General features: G+C 50.8%; 1 protein-coding gene across 2 annotated transcripts; it reads left to right on the top strand.

The window, feature by feature from the left end:
• Positions 1-1,850: 1,850 nt before the first annotated feature.
• On the top strand, positions 1,851-21,680 carry HOMER3 (homer scaffold protein 3). 2 transcript variants are annotated; one of them, XM_086627571.1, is made up of 10 exons: positions 1,851-2,043; positions 8,888-9,032; positions 11,044-11,200; positions 12,118-12,249; positions 12,684-12,791; positions 16,159-16,280; positions 17,229-17,385; positions 19,217-19,327; positions 19,685-19,765; positions 20,625-21,680. In XM_086627571.1, exons 2-10 carry the CDS (start codon positions 9,019-9,021, stop codon positions 20,811-20,813), a joined length of 1,071 nt encoding a protein of 356 aa, XP_086483697.1. In that variant the 5' UTR covers positions 1,851-2,043; positions 8,888-9,018; the 3' UTR covers positions 20,814-21,680. The 2 variants fall into 2 exon arrangements, with proteins under 2 accessions (XP_086483697.1, XP_086483696.1); XM_086627570.1 differs by lacking the exon at positions 1,851-2,043 and adding an exon at positions 9,588-9,666 and having other exon boundaries at positions 9,018-9,032.
• The last annotated feature ends 486 nt before the right edge of the window (positions 21,681-22,166 follow it).

Raw genomic sequence — 22,166 nt, 5'->3', positions numbered from 1 at the left:
CGATGGGGTGAGACTGGCAGTTTATTATTCTTGAATTGCTTTTATTATTCATGGCCGCTGAGCTATTTTTAAGGTAATGGCAAAAGAAATGAAGGTTTTAAATTGCCCCCCCCTTTTTTTTTTTTTTTTCACATTGCAAGCTTTAACGCTTAGGCTGGCCTTTTGTTTTATAGGTTAGAAAGTAGAAAATTGCAAGTCTCTGCAACTTCTTTAAATAAACTCGTATGTAAGGGAAGCCTCCACTGATCTATATGTTCTATGAAATCCAAACTGGGAGGCTGGGTGGAAAGAGTGGGGCCGGGTTGTGTTCACAAACTTTTCCAGAAGTTAGAAATTAGGGATTTTGTTTGGCTGTTGTGACTTTGGCATTCGGTAAAATGGATCCTGTTTGCATTTCTAAATGGATAAATAGCTCGCTGAAAATCCCTGATGACTTAGTTTATGATCCCTCTTCAGATTTTCCAAGAGTGAAATAATGCTGCATGGATGTGGCAGTGGATTTTGGCATGGAAATAGGAGCTTAGCCCTGGTATCTAATTTATGTCCTAGTTATAAGTCTCAATCATGCAATTTTAAGGACCTGACATGTTGTTGAGAGTTTCTTGCGCAATAAACTCTCCGTGGCTGTCTGAAAGCACAGTGGAGCTGTAGGAAGACTGTCTGATCAGCTCCCTCCAAATGTGTGGGTCTGACAATGCAAGAGAAGTAAATAATATTCTTGGGGGCTTGTTTTCCTTTTCCTAATTTTCCACTTGAACTATCTAGATAAAATAACTGAACAGTCAAACACAGATTCAAGAAAAGGTAGAGGCGAAGAATCAAAAGTGGCAGCAGTGTGAATCTGGCACAGATCCTTTGAAGTTGGCAGAGTATGTGCTGATTTAGGGTAAATCAGAAAGTGTCCCTGTTTTCCTGTAACTTTTCCTGTGATCCACAAAGTCATTTCTTTAGAGGGTCACCAGGTCCTGTGGAAAACGTTGAGATGTGTCACCATCTCCATCTGTATAGGCTTCACCGTATAGTTGTAGGGGTGTAGTAGCAAAACTATTGTTAAGCCAGAGATGACTTTTCCACCCAAAATTTCTTACTTCCACTTAACTTCTGAGATGAAAGTGTCTTTTTGCTTGTGCATTGATCACTTGAGGATATTGAGTAGCCTTCTGCAGCATTTAAGTTACTCTGGATACAAAAGAGATTAAAAACGCGTCACTTCTTACATCGCTTTCTAGCAGCTGATTTTAGTTAACTTATTTTTAACGGAGGGATTCTGGTCTTATTCCTCCATGTTATGTTTCTTTGTAACATCATGTTCTGCTTCTCATGGATAAATTCTCCATGGACTCTTTTGTACCCACTGTGCTGTAGGTATTAATGCATTAGCACTTCCTCTGAAGAGGACAGTTGTAAATAACTCTTGATCCTGAGGGAAGTGAATTTAGTTAGATCCTAGCTGAGTCTTCAGTGGACACTTGGATTTCTCTGACTCTCTGCTGACAACGTTGTCAAATGTGAGTACAGGTAGATGCAACTTAACAGCTTCTTGTTTGAGTGGTGTAGAGTTCACTGGCTTGTCACCTATATCAAGCAAATGAATTCACCCGCTCTTATCCAGGCTGTCATCCCACTGACCTCTGCTAAACAAGCAATTGGAACTGGCCCTGTCAAAGAGGCTGCTGGTTGTGCTTTTTGAAGCTCTGGCAAGGGCAGGTCGAAAATAGCAGCAGATCTTAGGGACTCATTCTAGTGAAGCTGAGCACGCATCCGCGCCTGGCAGTACTACGGGTCCTGTGTCTTATCAGGAAGATGCAGAGGCAGAATGTTTTGGAGGCATGAAGCACTTTGAAATATGCATGTATCTCCACTTCTCTGGTTCTAATTATTACTGGACATATTTTCTGGAATGTATAAGGAATTACTTAGCTGCAGTCTGGCTCTGCTGGGTTTTTTAACTTTAATTGCTGTTCAGACTTCCAGCAACAGCCTGCGTGTCTCGAAAGAGCGAGCTGCTGAAGCTTAGTAGCAGAAGTAAGTTGTCCCAGGAAGGTGAGTGCACAGGTTGTGTTGTAGACACCCAGTAGCACAGTGCTCAGCAGCCAAGATGCTCTGTAGATGAAGACTGGTTTCCAAAAGGAAAAAAAAATATCTCTCAGCTGTGTTTTGTCTTTAAATGCCCTTGATCCCCTGTCTCTGCGCCTGACCTTGCATGCTTGTCGCTGTTCCCCCGCGCTGATCCAACGGGAGCATGTTCAGCCAGGATTCCTTTGCTGCCCTTTATCTGCAGACAGGCTGTGAGGCAGCTGCTTTTCATTCCTGTGCTAAGCCCTGCTGGGTAATCCCTTGGGAGCTGGGGGAGGCAGAAGGGAAAGAGCCCCTAGCCAGCTCTGGCTGCTGGAGCTGCACCACTCCACCTCCCCTTTGGGGTAGAAGTCTGGCCTCCTTCGGTCCCATCTGGACACTTGCAGCATCCATGTGTTTTCCCCAAGGTGACGTTATGCAGCACGGAATGAAAGCAAAGCTGCAGCTAAGAGGGCTTGAAAACCTGCCTGGTGGCTAGAACAAAGGGCTGCGAATCCTTCCTCCCAAACTTTGTTCCCAAAGCAGTTCAGCATCTTGCAGTGCGTGTCCCGGGGGCTCGTGCCCAGATCCTGGGCAGGCAACCTCCAAGGCTCTCTGCACCCGTTTACAGAGAGCTCCGTAGGCTCTGGAGGGAGTTACACCCAGTCCTTGGCTCACAGGAAGGGTTGGGCTTTGGGGACAAATGCAAAGGGAATGAGATGAGGTTTGACTCTCGTTAACCCACACTTCTTCCCCAAACAGCACGGACGTACCGTCAGCAGCTGTTTGAGGGAAGATAAAAGGAAACAACGACAGCAGTGGAGGAGGAGATGGTTCTCATGCCCTCTCTGTGCTCCAGTTCTGCCTTTGGAAGTACTGGGCTGACTGTCTGAAATGCATTTCCCCCTGCTCTGCCCTGGCTAACCCCCTGCCTCAAATTTTCCCGGACTCTGTTTGTGGGATTTCTCACAGCCGAGTGCTCTGGCTGGTGATCCGACAGCAGGGAGAGCCCCGGCCCGACGCAGCCGGCACGGCCTCCCCGCTGACTCAGCATGGCGGTGGGCTGAGCGCCAGAGCTGAGCCACGTCTCCGTCGCGCTCGCGTGCTCTCACGTACCCCTTCCTGCTCAACACCCACCCAAGAAACCAGACCTTGCAGAGAGAAAGGACTTTTGGGAAGATTGCAGTGAGAACTGGGAAATCCTGAGCTCTTGCTGTGGCTGGCAATGGGCCTTTTCTCAGAAGATGACCTCTTTTTTTGGGGGAGCTTGCTGGTCGTGGCTGCACATTGAGCCCAGCCACAGTGCAAAAACACATCCCTAGGTCTCTGCATTCCGAAGGTATCCTGCTGCTGTCAGCAGGAACGTCGCACCCCCAAAGCCCTTCCCTGCCCTTGTTGCTGAGTAGTGTTGTGCTGTCCACGGAAACCAACGATTCTCCTGATCTGGCACTTTGCAATTTCTTGCAAAGCATTTTTTTTTTGGTTTGATTTTTAGATGAAGGGAGACCACAGACTGCCTAGATGCAGAGCAAGGTCTTTAAAGTGATTATCTTCTCTGCGTCCAAGTGCAGAGATGCTCCTTTCTCTGACAAGTAAATGAATATCCCTGCAAAGAGAAGCTGCAGTGAGCGAGAGGAGGTGCAGGCTGGGGAACAGCACTTGGACTTCCTAGAGATGCCCTTGACTGAACCCCATCCAGGAGCACCAAGGCAAATACAGTTAATGAGGACTGAGCTCAGCTTCCCCAGCACATTCCAGCTGCTGCCTTAAGTGGCTAAAAGACTTTATTCTAAACCTCAGACCTATTCACTGGTGATTTGTGTCCCTCGAGTGCTTTGAACTCAGACTCATCCACCAAATCTCGCCTTTAAAACTCTATGCTTGTGTCCAGGTTTGAATCCTGCTCTTTTGTGGCACACCTCTCTTTGGGACTGAAAACAGGACAGAAAGATTCATATAAATTTGGGGAACGGTGACTCTAAAAGCTTTCCTCTCCATAGCAAACAGAAGGTTTCTTCTCTGGTCATGCAGCAAAGGGTGGGGGCAGGTGAGCAGAATGTGATAAGTAATTCAGTTAACTTAACTGGTGTGCTCGCCAGTTTAACTAAATGGGCATGTCACAGGCAGGCAGACAGCGTTGTGAGGTGACAATTACTGAGAACAAAAAAAAAAAAAGAGAATCTCAGTAGGAAGAATCTTCCAGATTGCACAGAAAATTGAGGAAGAACAAGGACAAAGCATAAGTCAAATGCAGCTGTGCAGGCAGGAGACCCCTCCCCACACCCAGTGATTGAGCAAAGACGTGGCTGGGAGCAATAAAAGACCTGAAGCAAACAATAAACCCTTTTCCTCTCCCTTTCCTGGAGCTCTGGCAGGAGGGCTGTGTTTTAGCACTTGCCCTTAGGGTTGGGAACCTGTGGAAAAGAGAGTGAGCCTGTAACTGTCCAACAGGGTTTTCCCAAAGAGGTGCTGTTTGCATGGGAATATCTCGAGAAAGTAAAAGCAATAAGACGTGGTTTCTCTGAGGTGTAAAGACCCCAATAGGCAGCTGAAACTGGGGTGTGGGGCAAAGAGAAGGGAGGGAACATGCGGTGAACACACCGCCGCTGCCACGGTGCTGTGGAAATTCAGACATAAATGTTTTGCTGAACAGCTCTGTCGAAGGCTCCCGGTCCCTTCCTCTGACCTGGGCTGTTCCTTGAGATGGAAGGTGTTTCTGTACGTGCTGTTAGCTGGTGGCTGGAGGATGTGGTGGGGAACATGCAGGAGACTCCTGCAGCTCAAACCAAAAGTCTTTTCACTCTTTTACTCCTGTTCTGCTATTAGACTCGTCTGCAGGCTTGAGAGTGTTTTTCTAGTGAGGACTAGAGAGAGGACTCTGTGAAACCTTCCTATCGAAGACATATCAAAGTGTGAGCAGATGTGTGCATGGAACCCTCTGTGCATGATGGGCTCTGAGGCAGGGTGGGTGTCAGCAGCTCCGCATCAGCTTGGACATTGTTCCACCGCGGCGCGGTGGCCCTGTGTGTGTACTGCTCTGTACGATCCCACGCAATGCAGGTGCACCCACGGGGTGATGCTGGCACCAGTCCCCGGTGCTGTCTCCTAAACAGGAGATGCTGCGGTCCCTCTTTGGAGAGACCTCTCTGGGAGGTGGCACATCTCCCTTTCTGTTGTGTTCTCTCTGTAGCAGCACTAGATTATTTTAGAAGATCCCACTTAGGAAGAGGCCCGTGTGCCTGTAAAGAGCAGGGCAGAGCCCACATCCAGGCAGGGCACTCAAGGACAGTCCATGCATCCAGTGACATATGTGTTCAGATTACCAGCGCTGCCCCCTCTGCTCTGTGTTTTATTCTTCCCTAGACTTTGGCACCTTTTGTGCCCGCTGTGCCCCTGCTAGGTAAAATGTGGCACTGGTGCAAGGGACTGAATCGATGCCATCTGTACATCCTTGGCACAGGGCAATGCTCGCAGGGCATGCGTCTCCTCCAGGGTCTTGGCAGTGTGTTGGTGTGTCCTAACCTGACGTGGTCGCTCGTCCAGCCTTAGCGAACTCGGTCCCTGTGGCCTGCTCAGTCCATTGCTGGTTTGCTGAGACCATAAATTAAAAGGACAAATAATGATTTGCTCTTCTGGCAATGGTGAAATGAGCAGCTATTCATTAAGAAATCAATTTGGGTGCTGTAGAGAGGGGAATAATATAAGACCAAGGTGGAAATGAGACCAGTATGCAGTTTTACATGTTGCCTTAATAGCTGCTGAGTCAGAGACTCCATTCAGTGAGCAAATCGGAAGCGATTGATCCATACCCTATATTTACGTGTCCTCCCCAAATACCAAGTGACCTTCTTCCAGCTTCTTTTTAAGGAGAAGTCACAAGAGGAGGCTTTACTCAGGCAGCATCCTGGAGCCAGGTGCTTTGCTGATGTGAAGAACACAATAGGATGGCCGGATTAGTTAGACCATCTCTTCTTTTCCATTTGAGCTGCTTGGTTTTGCCTGGTAGCTGGCAGCCTGCTGCTGGAGCGTTAGGGAACATTCAGGGGGGACAGGTCATTTTTAAGCTCTCAGCGGGATGTGGGATATTGAATTTTGCCCTTCCCTCCTGGGCTGGGAACAAATGGTGGCCTCGATGAGACCTGGATCCTTTCCAGTTGCCGTCAGGCACTTGCTGATCGTGTTTGTGTCTCAGCCAGATCTTTGTCCTTTCAGTCATTTGCTTTGGTTTTTCTTAATTATCTGCGAAGGACAGCCCTGGGGAGATGTAAGTGGTTTTATTTACACATGGCCTTTTCACTGCTATGTCTGTATTGTTATGGGGACTCCCAGCTGGGAGCAGGAAAAGAAGTGTCAGCATTTAGGGATGTGTGGTGTATCCAGCATATGCACTTAAAACACAGGGGAAGAGAGGGCTGTAGCGGGAGAGGGAACTTGACAGTTTAAATCCCAGGCACTTTCAGGACTATTTTTAAATGCTTTGTAGTGTTTTTGGAAACAAGAGGTCAGCAGCTTGGCCAGAAGCAAGCTGAATGCAGACGGGTGCTCCTCAGACGTTACTCCACTTGTGCATCTCGGATCTGGCTTTCAGCCCCTCTCTGCTTTTCCTGCTCTGAACTTCCCTCGGCACGTACGCCGGTGCCCCGCGCTCCTGCCTGGGTGCCCACCTTGCTAATCCACTCAGCCGTGCGGAGCTGCGTCGAACCCCGCCGTGGTTCTTTGCTGCTAAAGGAATCGCAGAAGGGCTGAGGTAGAGCCATTTGCCATTCAATAAGCCATTCGTGACTTCTTAGAGATGTGCCCCGAGATCTGCAGACTTTCTTGCTTTTCTTCTCTCTCGGTTTGCGTTGCTGCCTATTCTCTCTGATTTTTTTTTTTTGTTGTGCTCCACCACTTTAGACTCTAGGAGAGCTTTTGTTCTGTAGCATTTGCTTTAACCTTGTCAGACAAGTGAGTACTGAAAGGCAGGTTTCCAGCCTAGCCAGCACTCTTGACAATGAAATTCTTGTACTAGCTGGGTACGATTTGTATCATTTGATGGATTTAAAACAAACAAACAGACTTTATTTTTCCCCTGCACAAGCGCTGCAAAAGGAGCATGAACGTCTCTGCGCTGTTCCCAAGCAGAGCATAAAGCTCTTCTTGAGCATTACCTACAGAGCTTAAGCAACTGCTTCCTAGAAAGCACTGTCCCCATGCCAGGCTGGCATTATACTCAGGTAGTTGTGAGAAGGCAATAACGTTCTGGCTTCATAAAGCGATCTCCAGTCGCTGTTATTAGGGATGGAGTAAGGAAAGGGGAGACAGGAAAGAGAATTTCAGGAGATTCTGCATAGTTTGCTTCCCTTGGAGGGAGGTGGGTGCAGGAGTTTCCCTCTTTGGCACCTGGCAGGCAGGTGAAGTTGCTGACTGGCACCACTGTTGGTGCCAGTTTGCTATCTGTTGGAAGCAAAGCACATCTGGTGGAACTGGCAGCGGGCCTGTGCGGAGAGTCTGCGAGACTTTCACATTTGTAACTGGAAGGGATAGACCTCTCGCAGACAGCACGAGCTTTTGTTGCTCCAGGGAAAAACATAAGGCAAGAACAAGCGTACAAGGAGTGTCGAGCCAGCAGTCATTACGTGAAGGCACAAAAAAATAGGGCTCTCTTCCCCATCAACACCATCCGTGGTGATATTTCAGTGTGCCTGAGACTGGGAACAGAGCACGTGTGCCCAGGGGCGGTGTGTTGAGGGAGGGAGCAGCCAAGTCAGCCTCGTAAGTAGAGAAGTCATAAGCTAACTCCTGTGAAGATGGGCTTTTCTCCCATCTGACAAGCCTTCCAGGGGCATTTTATTTTCCATTCCCAGTGCTCATAAGGAAAATCTTGCTGGCTTTCAGGTTAGTGACACTGTAATTACAGGACAGTTGACGTCTGAACGGCCTCCTGAACCTCTCCTGTCCGGGAGTGATCAGTAGGAAGGCAGTGGGGTTTTCCAAGTATTAAAACACTCTAAATTGACCTGCTGGAAGGTAGATTTAGCAGAGCTTGAGAGATTTGGGCTCTCTACCTCTTCAACAGGCATCCTTGGTCATGCAAACTCACTTTCCACCCTTTTGCTCCCTTTTTGAGATGTGCAGTCTCAGTTGATATGGGGAAGAGCAGGGTGGGGACCGTTTGCTGGAGAGACTAATTTACAAAGCAAATGAATAGCACAGCTGCCTCAAACGTCGTGGGGAGACAGCACAGGGCAGCGGCAGGGGTTCCTCACTGCTGGGGTCTGGGACCATGCCTGGCTCCGTGGAGCTCAGGGCAGGGAGCGCACATGGTGGGTGCGTACCCACGTGCTGCAACCCGTCCCTGCGGGCAGAGAAGGGTTATCTCCTGGAATGGCAGAGAGCAGCGTCAGGGTGCATGGCAGGGGGCTGTTCGACCATCACCTGGTCCGAATCCTGCTGCAGTCAGCGGGATGGTGTCCATCGACTCTGGGTGCAGACCTCACTGATGAACAGTGGGCACAGGAATAGCTGCCTTGAGTGTGAGAGGTGATCTCCAGGGAGGGTTCTCCGTCATGCAGCCGGCATCACGTGTGCGTGGCTGGAAACACTAGAGCCTTCCAGGCTTCTCCATGGCCCTGTCCCAACAGCCGGCGCCTGCTGCCGAAGGGATTTACTCCAGTTACACGGCTCACCCAGTTATCTCCCATGACAGGGAAGAAAACTTGTTCGGTGATGAGAAATCATTACAAATTACAAGCTTCGTGAGTTTGGGACAAACGAAGCCCCTGAACGCTGCCTGGTTGAACGCTCGGCTGTGCTCTGTGTGATAAATAACAGCTGACTTTTCCATCGCTAGGAAATGAATCACTGTGGAGGCAAAACCAGAAAGGAGCCTCAGTCCAGCTAGGAGACCTGAGAAGGAAGCTGTTGGAGGAGACACGTACTAACTCCACGGGCTGTAGTCTGTCTTACCCTTCTTACTAACAAATGTCAACGACTAGGTAACGTCCTTCCTCTGTTCTTTCTGACACCAGCTCAGGACATGGGGGTTGAGCTGCTGAAACATTAGTTTTCCCCTACTCTGTAGCTACTGCATCTCAATTTCAATGGATCACAACTTATCCTTTTAGTATCTGTTAGTGGAGCCTGGAAAATTTGAATCTATCTATTTGGATAGGGATATGGTTTAATGGGAGATTAGGGATGGTTGGACTGGATGATCTCTAAGGTCTTTTTCAAATCTATGAAATGAAATCATTCCAAAACCAGACTGTGGCTGAATGAAACCAAGCAGAGAGGATGCTGAGAAGGGGCTGGTTTAGACCTTCATGCAGTCTGCATCTGAACAAGGGATTTGAGTCAGGGCTGTAACCTGGGAACATGGCTTGAAACTGGGAGGTAGCAGGGAGCATTTTATTTCCTTCCTAAGTTTTGGTAATGGATTTAGAAAGCACCAGGTACGGTTGTCTTGGGATTGATGGGAAGGCCTGCTCACTGCAGCTGTGAGGACTGGGAATGGGGAGGAAATACAAATGTCTGGATTTTTGAGCTCGCAGGTGGCAGGACTGTGACTATGCCGTGTTTGCAGCTGTCGTGTGGGATGTTTCCAGCCACATCGGTCTTCACTATGTTTGGGTAAGGAGTGTGGCAATAGCCAGTGCCTTGGGTTTTAACCCAAGTCAAATGCAGACCCCAAGCCCTGATGCACCTGGACTGTTGTGTCACGGAAACATTCCTTCCTGCCTCCTGAAACACTCAAGTTACATCCCGATGCCTGAGATTCAGCTCCTTATTGCAGCTCAGATATTACTGATTCCAAAATCCGGGCAGTGCTTGGTTCAGTGCTTTCTTGCAGCAGCTGCACGTTGCGTGGCGAAGTGTTTCCTTTGATTCATTGTTAAGAGACTTGCTTTGAATCCTGCCGTGTGACCTCTCACTGCAGGATGCGCTTCCCAGGCATTAGTCAAGGGAGGAAGAGCTGTGCCGAGGGGAAGGCGCTTTTTGTGCTCACATCCCAGACACATCCTCCATCCCTCCGTTTCCCTAGAGCTTCAGCTTGGAGATACCCTGAGAAGTACAAATAACGCAGCAGCCAGAGAAATCATATACTTGGTGAAGTTGCCATGAACTGACCACTAAGGTGCCAAGGGATGGTGAAAGAAAGCTTCAAGTCAGGCTAAAAATAATATAACCCCTAGTCATTAGCATAACTCTGCCACACCAGTGTGAAGGACCATCAGGTGTGCCCAAACATGAAACTGTGATGTCCTATTTGTGCTTCTGCTTGCAAGTTGCATGCCCATCCTTGGGTGAATGTGCATGTAAGACCTACTCACCTGAGGGCATAGTCTGTTATTGCTGGAATGACCAGGCTGTGACACTTGGAAATGTCTGAAGGCTGCAGAGGAGAGCAGAGAAGCTCTAGAGGAAGGTAAAAACCTCTACCTGTAGTTAAACACCCTTGGTAGCTTTGTTATTGTGCCAAGGGTATTTTCATAGACCAAGGTCACTAGTGTGCAGTGCTGCTGGCGTCATGCTGCACGGACGATGTGCAAATAGGAAGCATAAACAGCCATAGGCTTTTACGTTGCTGGGTCATCAGCTGGTGGTCCCCTGGCTTCTAAAATGCTTCAGAAGAGTGCCAAGGGTGTGGAGGGCTCCTGCGGAGAGCACGGAGAAGCCCAGAGGTCTTGGGAAATCAACTCACAGAATGACAGAGAGCTTGGGTCGTGACTCCACTGATAAGAAGGGACAGTAGATGATACCAGCCCAGACAGTGGGGAGCTGCTACTCCCTGCAGAGAGGCTCAGCAAAGGGCTGCTGGCGGAGAGATGCTGCGTCCTCGGGGGCTGCACTGCTCAGCACCTCGTGCCTCGGATCCCCAGAGACAGGGCGAGCAGCAGAAGTGCTGCTGGCGCTGCACAATGCAACACGAGTGCCAGGAAGCCGATGCGCTTCCCCCGCTGCTCGGCTGCCCCTCTGCCCTGACAGCCCTGTTCGCTTCTCTTGCAGGGAGCAGCCAATCTTCAGCACCAGGGCCCATGTCTTCCAGATTGACCCTGCCACCAAACGGAACTGGATCCCGGCCAGCAAGCACGCTTTGACTGTCTCCTATTTCTACGATGCCACGCGCAATGTGTACCGGATCATCAGCGTGGGGGGCACCAAGGTAGGGGGTGTTTGCTGACGGCATCGCACAGGTTGACAGCAGGTTGTGGTTCTGGGGTGGATGGTTTTTGGTGTCAGGTTGCTCAGTTCTCAGCATGGGCACTCCACCATCTTCACCACAGGTAAAACATTGCCTCCACGCTCGAGTGTATTTAGTGTTAGACAGTAGAATCCGTGATGATGAAAAATGTACCCTCGGGTCTGATGTTGTCCAACCCTGCCCCACTCTCTTCTCGCTTCCTGTCCCCTGCAAGAATGCAGAACACAAGCTTTTTCTGAGAGCCTTTATCCTGTGCTGGAACAAGCCCTGTAGATACAGTGAAATGACAGGCAGAGGTTGGGGGAGTCTCGGAGGGGTAGTCTGTCCAGTTCCTTCCACAAAATGCAATTAACTCTCCCTAAACTGTTCTTGATAGGCATTTTCCTGACTTATTCTTGAAGACCTCCGATGGCAGACATTCGGCAGTCTTCCCAGGCAGTTCGTTTTGTTGCTGCCCTAACCAGCAGAGAGTGTTTCGTAATAGCTAGTCCTGACTGCTATTTAAGCTTTTCTTTTTTCCTCTTTTTCTTACTTGCCATGAAAATGGAGAACATCAGAAAGTTATTCAGTCCCCAGAGACACATTGTCTCTTATCTTTTTTTTCCAGTAATGGAAGCCCAATGAAACTGATGATTCTGGGGCTTTTTTTTTGGTTTTTTTTTCAGTAGACAGGGTGATTGAGGTTTGTTCGTGTCCTGTAGCCAGACGAGAAAGACTTTTGGTCACAAGAAGCCAGCACTGTTATCTTATAGATTAAAAGGCAGAGTTTCTACCCCTAGTTCCTAGAGTGTGCAGGGATTATAGTGGTCGATCCCACACTGTCACCCCGGGGCAGCAGGACGGAGTTTTCTCTGACTCCTTGTCGCCCCTCTCTGCAGGCAATCATCAACAGCACCATTACCCCCAACATGACCTTCACAAAGACGTCCCAGAAGTTCGGACAATGGGCAGACAGCCGAGCCAACACAGTCTATGGGCTGGGCTTTGCTTCGGAGCAACATCTATCCCAGGTAACACGGCAGGTGCTGGCAGAAATCTGATCCTAGGAGGGAGAATGTCCCTGAAACCCTGAAGGGGAGGTCAGTCCCTGGAGAACAGACTTTGGGAACCTGATGTAATGCTGTTCTCACTGTGCTAAAGTCTAATGCAAGATGTGAAGATGCTAGGAAGAGCTTTAAGGTAATATGTGCAGAGTGTTTTGAGCATCACAAATTTAATTAGGACTTCTTTGGGCTCAATTCCCATCATTGCTGCTTAGCTGATCCCACAGCCTTGAGTGTCAGAATCATGGGCAAGGGAGTATTCCTTGAATTTTATTAGTTGAAGAGAAATTAAAAAGCATGTTGAATGAAGCAGCAAAGGGAGGAGGAGTAACCCAGACATCAGTTCAAGTTTGTTCTGCATTTCAGCGTAGCACCAGAGTGACTTTTCTGCTCCCCTCTAGTTCGCAGAGAAGTTTCAGGAAGTGAAAGAAGCAGCCCGTTTGGCGAGGGAGAAGTCCCAGGATAAAACAGAGCTGACCAACCCTGCCCTGAACATCACATCTCACCAGGTAACGCTTGGAAAGGGATGTGGTGAAGCTCCCTGCAGAGTGACCATGGCTGGGGAAAACAGCCACCGTGCTGAGCTCTGGGACCTTCTTGCTTTCTTCCCTTTCTCTCTGAGACCTTCCTTGCCGGATGCTGAGGTTGGAGCTTCACGTTTTGATGACACCTGTGGCCCTGAGGTCACTCTACTGAAACACATGAAGTAGATTAACTAATTAGCATTTAAGTGGAGCTCCTGGGAAGGTTCACACTCCTCCCTCTTTGCGAGTTAAACTATCAAAACCATTTGATGTCTGTCTTATAAAGCCATGCTGGAGGAGGGTTTTTTTTTGTTGTGGTGGTTGGGCTCAGTGTGACAATAACAGGCAAGCAGCATGCAGTGTATGTTGGCTGGTTGAAGACCATAGGAAGGAAGACATGTGGCATTTCCAACCATTTTTCTTCCTCTTCTGGGGCTGCAGGGGGTTCTTCTCCAAGTATCTCTGATAGGTGATGGGGGACTGTGGAAAGACAAACTGATTTCTTAGAGCTGGTGACTGAGGAGTCGTGGCCAGACTTCTGTTTCTGTCGTATTTCCACTGTAGAAGAGCAGCTGTGTTATGAGAGTAGAAATCGCTCTTCCCCTTGGGAACTCTCCACTAAGGTGGAACTGCACGCACGACAGCCAGTCATTCAATTTTCTTTCCCCCAGGAGACCAAGCTAGAAAGCTTAAGCCCATCCCAGATCATTCTCACGCGTGTTGCTCTTGCAATTGTTACCTTTCTCCCTGTACAGCTAAAGCAGCTCCAGCAGCAGTGGGATGGAGGAGAGAGGATAAGATGTGGAGAACTCTACCCTGCTTTTTCCCCGTGGTGAAGCAGTTCAGTGCTGATGGGGAGGTTGCCCTCCCAAATAGCTCACTCCAGAGGTGATTCTGCATTTCCTAGAGCTCCTGGCAGTAGGAGCAGAGCTGTAGGATGGAGGACACTGCGTTCTCCGGGTCGAGTGCAGATGGAATGGCAGCAGAGGAGGAGGAGGGAACCTGAACAGTACCTTGGCCTGCAGGGAAAAGAGGGGGTGGCAGAGACTGGAAACGTCATGTGGGGTGCAAAAACAGGGAAAATCTGCCTAGCTTTTGGCTCCTGCCAACTCTAAGCCAAGTCCTAATGGGTGGCAAATGAAGAAGAGAGTAGAGTAGAGCATCCATAGCACAACCAAAGTTTTAGGTAAAAGGCAAGACTCTGGTCAATAATAATTGCCTAAGACTGAGATTCATGGCCAGCTGCAGCCTCCATCTCCTAGCTCCCCTGGCCAGGAGATGGAGGCTGGGAGTAGAGATAGTCCCTCTTATCCTGTTGCACCAGGCAGAACTCACCAGGTGCCACAACAGGACATGTTCATCTCCCCTGTGCTGCGACGGCAACTTGCAGCAGAAGGGGTGAGGAGGTCAGAAGGTGAAGGTTAAGCACAGATCAGGGAAGTGATCTAAGGCTCTGCTCGTTCTTCTTACCTGACTCAGCAGTGCTAAAACTGCCACAATGGAACCCACGCTCACTCTTCCCATCCCACCTGGCTCGCCTCTCGGTGGGAGAGCTCGGACATGACATGAACAGCTCCTGTTGCTGGGGGTCCTGGGCACCCTCCCTGGCACCCTCTCTGTATGCAGTGTCCCCTGCCATGGGGGCGTGCAGATCTCGTCCTGCCTTCCCCAGCCTGTACATACATCAGCCCATCATCCCTTCTCCCACCATCCCACTGCTGAGTCGCAGTCTCTACATTAGTAGAGCTTCAAACATGAGCTTCATCCTTGAATAATTGATTGTGTTTCTGTTTGCAAGTGAGCAGAGAGCAGATCTGTCTCCTGAAATTAAATCAAGGCTCCCTCATTTTCTGCATCTGCACTAGTTTACTTACGCTTCACATTTTCAGAGCTGGGGAAATCCCAGGATAGCAGCTCTCTTCTGTCCTATAGTATCTTTTAAGCCAAACCCCATCCCATTTAGCATCCCCATCACCGAGTATAATGTAAGCAACAAGACTGTGTGGAGCATTTTCAGCTCTCATTAGTTTCAGTTGGACTCACAGGGGCTCAACACACCACAACAGGAAACTTCTGCCCTTTCCCTGCCTCAGTTTCCCCACCTTTTGGTAAAGGTGAGGCAGGGTTGTGTTCTGCAGGTCTCACTTCTCACTCCCTCTCTGGAAGGCTTCATGAAGCTGGTGTTCAATACATCTCATGGCCCTGCCTGGCTCTATTTATAGGTGTCAGCCGACTCCGAAGGCAGATGGCTGTCCTTACGGCGGGCATTTGAGGGCTACCTATCAACTCCAGCAGGCTCACCAGCCACCTGGTCTCACAGCCTCCAACTTAGGATCCCAGAGACTCGTTGCTCAGAGAGTCTTTTTATAGACCAGTTTGCCCTGTCAGTGCCAAGCTTCTGCCCTGCTGTGAGAGGAGACTGTGCAGCCAGGGGTCTTCTGGAGGGGCTGGAGGATGTAAAGTCTGCTTCAGCTTCTGCATGTTCACCTCTGCAGGTTCCCTCCAGCCTGAGAGATGCATTGTTTGTCTCTGCCAGCTCTGATGTACAGAGGAATACGGAGCCATAGAGAAGGGTATACTTTGGTGCAAGGGCTGTGAGTTTCTTCTCCCACATCTTTGGCAAGTGGGTGCCGCAGTCATCTGAGCAACAGCAGAGTTTCCCTCCCATGAGCCTGAAAAACACTCTCCCAATGGCACCTGGTGTCTTAATTCAAGGTACAGAAGCTGGACTTGTGACTGAACCCAGGTGGCCTGGCAGGTCTGTGTTTCGAGTTTATTAAGTCTTTCCGCTGCTCTGAGAACCAGCAAGAAAATCCTATTAAGAATTTAGCAAAACCCTGAAACGGGCAGCTTGAGCAGCTCGGAGTGTTGTGCACAGCTGCGGGACTCGGGTTACGGGCCGTAACATCGCTGGCATTTGTCAAGGCCAAGTTGAGGGACGGAGAATCCACTACCTCAAGTCGGGAGGGAGGACTAGCTGGTGCATGCAAGCTGTGAGCCCACCTGCTCGGAGTGTCTGTGCACTGGGATGGCTGCCCCAGCATGGCGTGGAGACAGGGAGAGGGAGAATGTGGCAGCAGGGCAGCTGCTGGAAGCGCTAAGCTCGAACCTACCTATCCAAGAGAAAGCCCCATGTCCACACAGCTTCCAAAGTCATTGCTATGCCATGGCTGGTGCTGCTGAGCCGTACGTGAGGACCTCATGCCATAGACAAGCACAGCAGTACCTGAGAGGTAGGACTGAACGCCAGTCACGAGGCTGCAGGGACTGAGAACCAGCCCTGTGAACGAGTTTGCAGAGACCTTGTGGCCCCATGGCCTGTCTTGATACCCACCTCTTCCTCATCCCCCAGGTACTTCCCAGCCCCATCATCAGCTCCAACGGGCCGGGAGAAGATAAGCTGTTCAGGAGCCAAAGTGCAGATGTCGAGATAACAACAGAGAAGGAGCGGCTGAAGAAGATGCTTTCAGAAGGGTGAGGCTGCCACAAGTGCTTTCTGCTTCTGACCCCTAAACTGTGTATTCTGGCAGGATTTGGTGCATGTCCCTGTCATCCCAGTGCTCACAGGGACCTTGAATGATTGAGTGGCCTCATTCCAAATGCTTTTGATCCAATGCTCCTTCTTTAGCTGAGTGATGCCCCACGTCTGCTGCTGCTCAAACCCTCCACTGTACCAATTTCCCCTCTTCCCAGTAGAAGGTTATTCCAGGTTGGAGGTGCAATCTGCCCTTCAGGTCATGTGGGAAGGAGAATGCTGTGTGCCCACAGCGAGGATGAGTTGATGCCAGTTATCTACAGATCAGTAGTTTGTGATACCAGAAGATGTTCACGCTTTTCCAGCTGGCCCAGGGCTGCATTTGTGTTAATTCCCTGATGATTCTAGCAAAGTTCATGCTGCTTCCGGTCTTTGTCTGTTCAAAAGACTCTGGGCTGGATTCTGCCCTGTGGCTCCTGTTGAGCTCCCAGCTGAACACTTAGAATATTTTTTAAATCAAAAGCAAGAGTCCCTTGCTACCTTCTCCTGAGTCTGGGGTGGCAGGGCTTTAGTCAGAGCAAACTCGGATCTAACAAGGATTTTAAAAACGGATTCACAGTCCCACATGGCAAAACTCCGTTATAGCAGCTGGATCTTCCCCACCCCATTAGTCTCACAACGTGGTTTCTGCAGTGTCAAGCAAGCACACGTGGCCTCAAAGTCTAATATTATCCAGGGATAAAGGAAGGAGATGCAGATTCAGGGCTGGAAGAAGCATTTAAATTTGGGAAGCGATATGAAAGCAAAATAGAAAACTGTGGAAAAGCAGGGAGCTGCCCAGCACTTCCAAGAGCATGGTTTCAGTGTATGTCAGCACTGGGGGAAGGAACCTTCACGCTGAGACTCTCTTACGCTCTCCTGCACACTTGCTCTGTTCTCTCCCACAGTTCGGTGAGCGAGGTCCAGTGGGAGGCTGAATTCTTCAGCCTCCAGGACAACAACAACAAGCTCGTGGCTGCTCTCCATGAAGCCAACGCCAACGTGGACCAGTGGAAGAAGCAGCTGGCTGCTTATCAGGAGGAGACGGAAACGCTGCGGCAGCGGGTGAGCACAGGAGGGCCCTTGCAGAGCGGGTCAGAGGAAGCCCCATCCTAGAGCCAGATGGTGCCCTTGACCCCATTCTCCCATCAGTTTCCGTGGGTGTCAGCAGGAGATGGGATGGAAATCCAGGATGCTGCATGAGCCTGGCAGGGAAAACATGTCAAGGAATAAGGCCGTGTAACTAGGGAGCTCTCGTAAGAGCTTCTGTTTTCTGCAGAGCAAGTCGGGAGTGTGCTGAGTCCCTGTGGATAAAGGGAGGAAACCAGAGCACAAAGTCAGAGTACCGGCTTCCCTGCAGGTTTTCTGGGGGTATATCCCAGCTGCCAGCAATACCGGAGAAGGTCCATGCTCCCCCTGAGCTGGGCATCAGGGCAGCCTTGTGGCTGCTGACAGGAAGGATGAAGATTGCTCTGTCTGCTATAATTAGCTCGAATCCAAGTTGCAGCATCATGAATCCCGGGTGGCGCGGTACAAACAAGCCCTTGTTCGCTTGGATAATGGGATCTTTCGACCTACGTCATGTCCAGGAGGTCACAGATCAACCGAGGAGGCCTGTGTGCATCTGGGCAGAGGAGTGACAGTCACACGGCTGGGTTTGTTGGGAGGGAAGAACTGCAGAGTACTTGGGAAAGGCTTTTAGGACAGTTGGGGTTTGGCTGGGAAGGGATTCTGGAGCCCTGGAGACGGCAGCTTAAAGCCATTTCACTTTGAGATAGCTCCTTCAAAAGGCAGCAGGGATTTCTGGCAATGAACAGCTGTTGCCACTCGATGGCTGTTGTGTGGCCAGTCTGTGCAGCAAACAGCCGTCCCCCGGGATTCACCGTGCCCATTGCTCGTTCTCTGGGCTGCAGTCAGGCAGTCAAAGAGCTGCATGGAACAAAATTTCTCCTCTGCAGCAGGAGCCTGCCCCAGGTGTAGCAGAGATCTGCGTTGTGCATACGTCTACGTGTGGTTTTGGGGCTGGCTGCATTAGGCTGCTCTGTGCCTACTCAGCTGGTTTGTGGCTGTTCTCACAGCCAGGAGGGACGATTTCGTGAGCCCGGGGTGAAGGGCAACCACAGGGGACTTTGCAGAATCACAGAAGAAACTGTCACTTAGTGAAACGTCTAAATTAATGTCCCTAAACCGGAGCTGGTTGGATTCTGGCCATGACCCCATGAGCCTGACAGCTCACAGCCTCTGTTCCCACGGACCCTGGCACGCTGCCCTGCTGCCCCTGCTCGTGGGAAAGTGCCACACCGGGGCCTGAGCCCTGTCTGCCTGGGGGTCCTCATCGCTGGAGCTGCACTTGCAGAGCTCAGGGCAGGCCCTGTGAGAGCTTGGGCCCCAGGAGCAGCTGCTGCCAACCTTCTGAGGAACTTTGGAAAAATGAATCACTTTCATGAATAATCTAAGCCACTGGGCTGAATTTTTCAGGGATGAGGAGTACGCTTGGGCAAGCCCTTCCTCCCAGCTCTGCTGTGGCTGAGCTGCAGGAACTCCCGTGCCCTCGGCAATCTGCCCTGGGATGCTGAGGGAGCTGGATCTCGCCATTGCTTTGGGTTGCAGGCACGTGTGCCTGACGTCAGCCAGTCGAGCTTTGCTGGAAGTGCAGGAGAAAGCAGAGACAGTCTCTAGAAGGAGTTTCACCGCAGTGTGTTTGTGTGTGTGATTTAAACAGAGCAGAAAGAGAGTGTTTTTTCCTCACAGCCCCAGGGTGGGAGCTGCTATCCTGTTGTAAGCCCAGTTGGATTTGCAAGGAAGCCAAAACATGGCAGAGAATGACCATGGGGGATAAGGTGTGAGGACACTCCTGTGTTTCTGAGCATGCCTCCCTGTGCTCGCTTCCATGTAGGTGGCAGAACTGGAGTCACAGGGGGCTCACGATTCCTCCAGTGAGAACAACAAGGAAGAGCTGAGCCAAACCCTGGAGGAGCTGGAACTACTGATCAAGGCTAAAGACGAGGTAATACCCCACGAAGCACAGCAAAGCCTGAGGCTGGGGTCACCCAACAGCTCTGCAGGGACCCTGGCCCCAAGAGCCTGGGATCAGATCTTAAGCAAGGATGCAGCCAGGTGCAGAGACCACTGAGCCTTGCTGGCCCTCAGCCAGTCATCTTGATTGAGGACTAGGGGCTCTAAGGGAGGCAGTAGGTACAGCAGAAGTAGAAGGTTAGAAAGGGAGGTATTAAACTTTGGAGCGGAGTGTGGTTATGTGATCCTTGGAGTGAGGAAAGGGGCCTTGGTTGGGGTATGTGGTGGGAGCTGGCCCTGCTGAGACAGGGGTGGATCGGACATGACGCTCTCCCTCCTTGTCTTTCAGGAGATTCAGATGCTGAAGAGCCAGAAGTGTAGCAGATGGGAAGCAGAGGGCGAGCGTGAGGAGACGCTGCAGAAGCTGCAGGTAAGGATGGCAGATCTGGGACACCTCTGCACTTGGAGTAGAGAGATCCGTCCCCGTTTCTTCTTTGAGCTAAAGAGTGAATGCCGCAGAGCTGTCGTGCCTGTCTGCCTCTGGATGATGGGAACAGGTCCTTGCCTATGTCTCTGCCTTCTTCCACCCTCCCTGTATCTCTCGGAGGTGTGACATGAGGCACAATCAGTAGGCAACAGCAAACCCAGCCTTCACGTACTCCCCTCTAGCGCTCGCAGCAGCCCCTGATATGGGACCATGAGCAGGAGCCGCGATGTCCTGTGAGCCTCCATCTCTCAGAAGTCCTGCTTCGCTTGCTGGATGGCCAGGGATGGCTGAGGAGCATAGCTCTGACTCAGTCTGGCTGGCAGGAGGGATGCAAGCTGCTCTGCCCCTCAGGGCAAGGACAGATGGAAGCACGATCTGTTGTGCAGTCTCGGGGGGCACTGCCTGCCTGTGTGGACCTCCGAGCCGCTGAACGAGGCCATCTGCGGGGCTCACCCCCATACACAGGCACTGACTTTCATGGCAGAGTAATATCTCCAAACGCTGTCAGGCCTGGAGATGATGGGCGTGTGAGGAGATCTGCGTTTATAGCGCCTTGGCAAACTGTGGGCAGATGCCCGGGTTTGGGAACGTGTGCTCACAGGCACGTGCGTGCCGCGGTGCCATGGCTCGAGATAGGGAGGTCCCTCCATGAAAGAGCTGATGGAAACCGGGCTGGCTGGGTGTGGGTGGCCTGGCGCTGGGGTGCCAGCAGGGCTGTTTTGTGGAGATAAGGGTGCTGGTCTCTGAGCAGCGTGTGTCGGTGCTGGGGCAGCCACCTCACTGCACGCATGTCCTTTGGCAGGAACTGGAGGCACGTAATGCAGAACTGGAGCGACGCCTTCACCTTGCTGAGCAGACGTTGGCGGATACCCTGGCCGAGAGGGAGAAGATCCAGAACGAGGTCACCAAGGTGGCAGAGATAATGGATGTGAAGATATTCGAGCTCAGTGAGATCCGTCAGGGACTAGCCAAGCTGGTAGAGAGCAACTGAGCAGCAGCGCGCTCAAAGGTGGCACCTCCGGAGGAGGGGTGCCCGAGCTGGGACTGGTCACTGACAGCAGTGTTACGGTCACAGAACAGCCTCCAGGTCTGTTTGGGCACGATACACCAACATACCAGCAGCTGCTTGGACAGTGTGGAGATCAGCCACAGCCACTTACTGCCCACTGCACACCCAGACAGGGCAGAGAGGACCTGAGCTCCTGAATCCTCTACAGGGAGCGTCTACGAGTCTCAGCCAAACCTCTCTGGACCCTGCCATGGCTGTGGCATGGTCCAGAGACAGCAGCTGTCCCCGTGCTGCCTTCCCAGCCTCCCTGCTGCCACACTGTGTCCCAACATTTTTACAGTTTTCTAGGAGAAGGGGCTGAGCAGCCTTCGTGTTTTTTTCAGTAGTTTTTTAGGAAACCACTTGCCTTTTGCAAATAAGCTGCCTGTTTCCCCACCTCGGGAGGGAGGAGTTCTGGCACACCGAGGACAACAGTTGTTCCTTTTCCTCTTCCCCAGCCCTAACTGCGTCGTGTCTTTCTAACAGGATCCAGTAAGACTGGTCACTGTCAGGAGCTTCCAGAGGTAGCAGAGAGGGAACTTGTCTGACCGTGTGTCCTTTCCACTGTTCAGTCGCATCCTCCAGAGGAAAAGGAACTGCAGGTTCTAAAGGTCTTATTAGTTTAACACAGTGGGATTTAATGAGTTGTTAAAACTCCTTTAAGCTGAGAAGAGTAGAGGCTTGGTTGGGAAAGGGACATTTGAGAAATGGGACATCCCCGAGGGGATGGCCAACACACTGCTAGATTGGCATCTCTCCTGGCCTCTAAGGGCTGCAGTTAATTGAAATTAAATGGAGCAAATCACAGTTGCTCTTGGTTTGTCTTTTTTTTTCTTCTTTATTTTTATTGGGAAACAGTCCACAGAGATGTCCTGCTCTGTGTCAGCCAAGCAGTATTCCTTGTGAAGGGTACAGGTCCCAGCTTGCCGCGCTTGGCCAGGTTAAACGAGAGCAGGAGGCTTTTGGAGCATGCTGGGACCAGTGCCCTGCGGGGCCTGTGGGAAGCTTGTGAGTTATCGTAGATGTTGTCTAGTGATAGGAGTTGAGCAATGCCCGAGGGAGGCACCACGGAAACCTGGAAAGTTGTGTGTGTGTCCCTGGCACCCGCTGCGCCCCCGTAGTTGTCTAGGAGCATGCTGAGCCCCGCGCGGAACGGTGAAGCAGTGTCTGTGTACAAGTAGTTAGTAACCTCACAGGAGCGTTGATGGATTTGGATTTTGTTGTTGGTTTTTTGCCCTTTTTGCTGCTATAAGTTAGGCAAAGACAGCGGTAATCCTGGGAAGGTTTCACAAGTCT

This window comes from Tauraco erythrolophus, chromosome 28 (genome assembly GCF_009769465.1).
Source record: "Tauraco erythrolophus isolate bTauEry1 chromosome 28, bTauEry1.pri, whole genome shotgun sequence".
Classification (NCBI taxonomy): domain Eukaryota; kingdom Metazoa; phylum Chordata; class Aves; order Musophagiformes; family Musophagidae; genus Tauraco; species Tauraco erythrolophus.
This window is presented reverse-complemented; position numbering and strand designations above follow the sequence as displayed.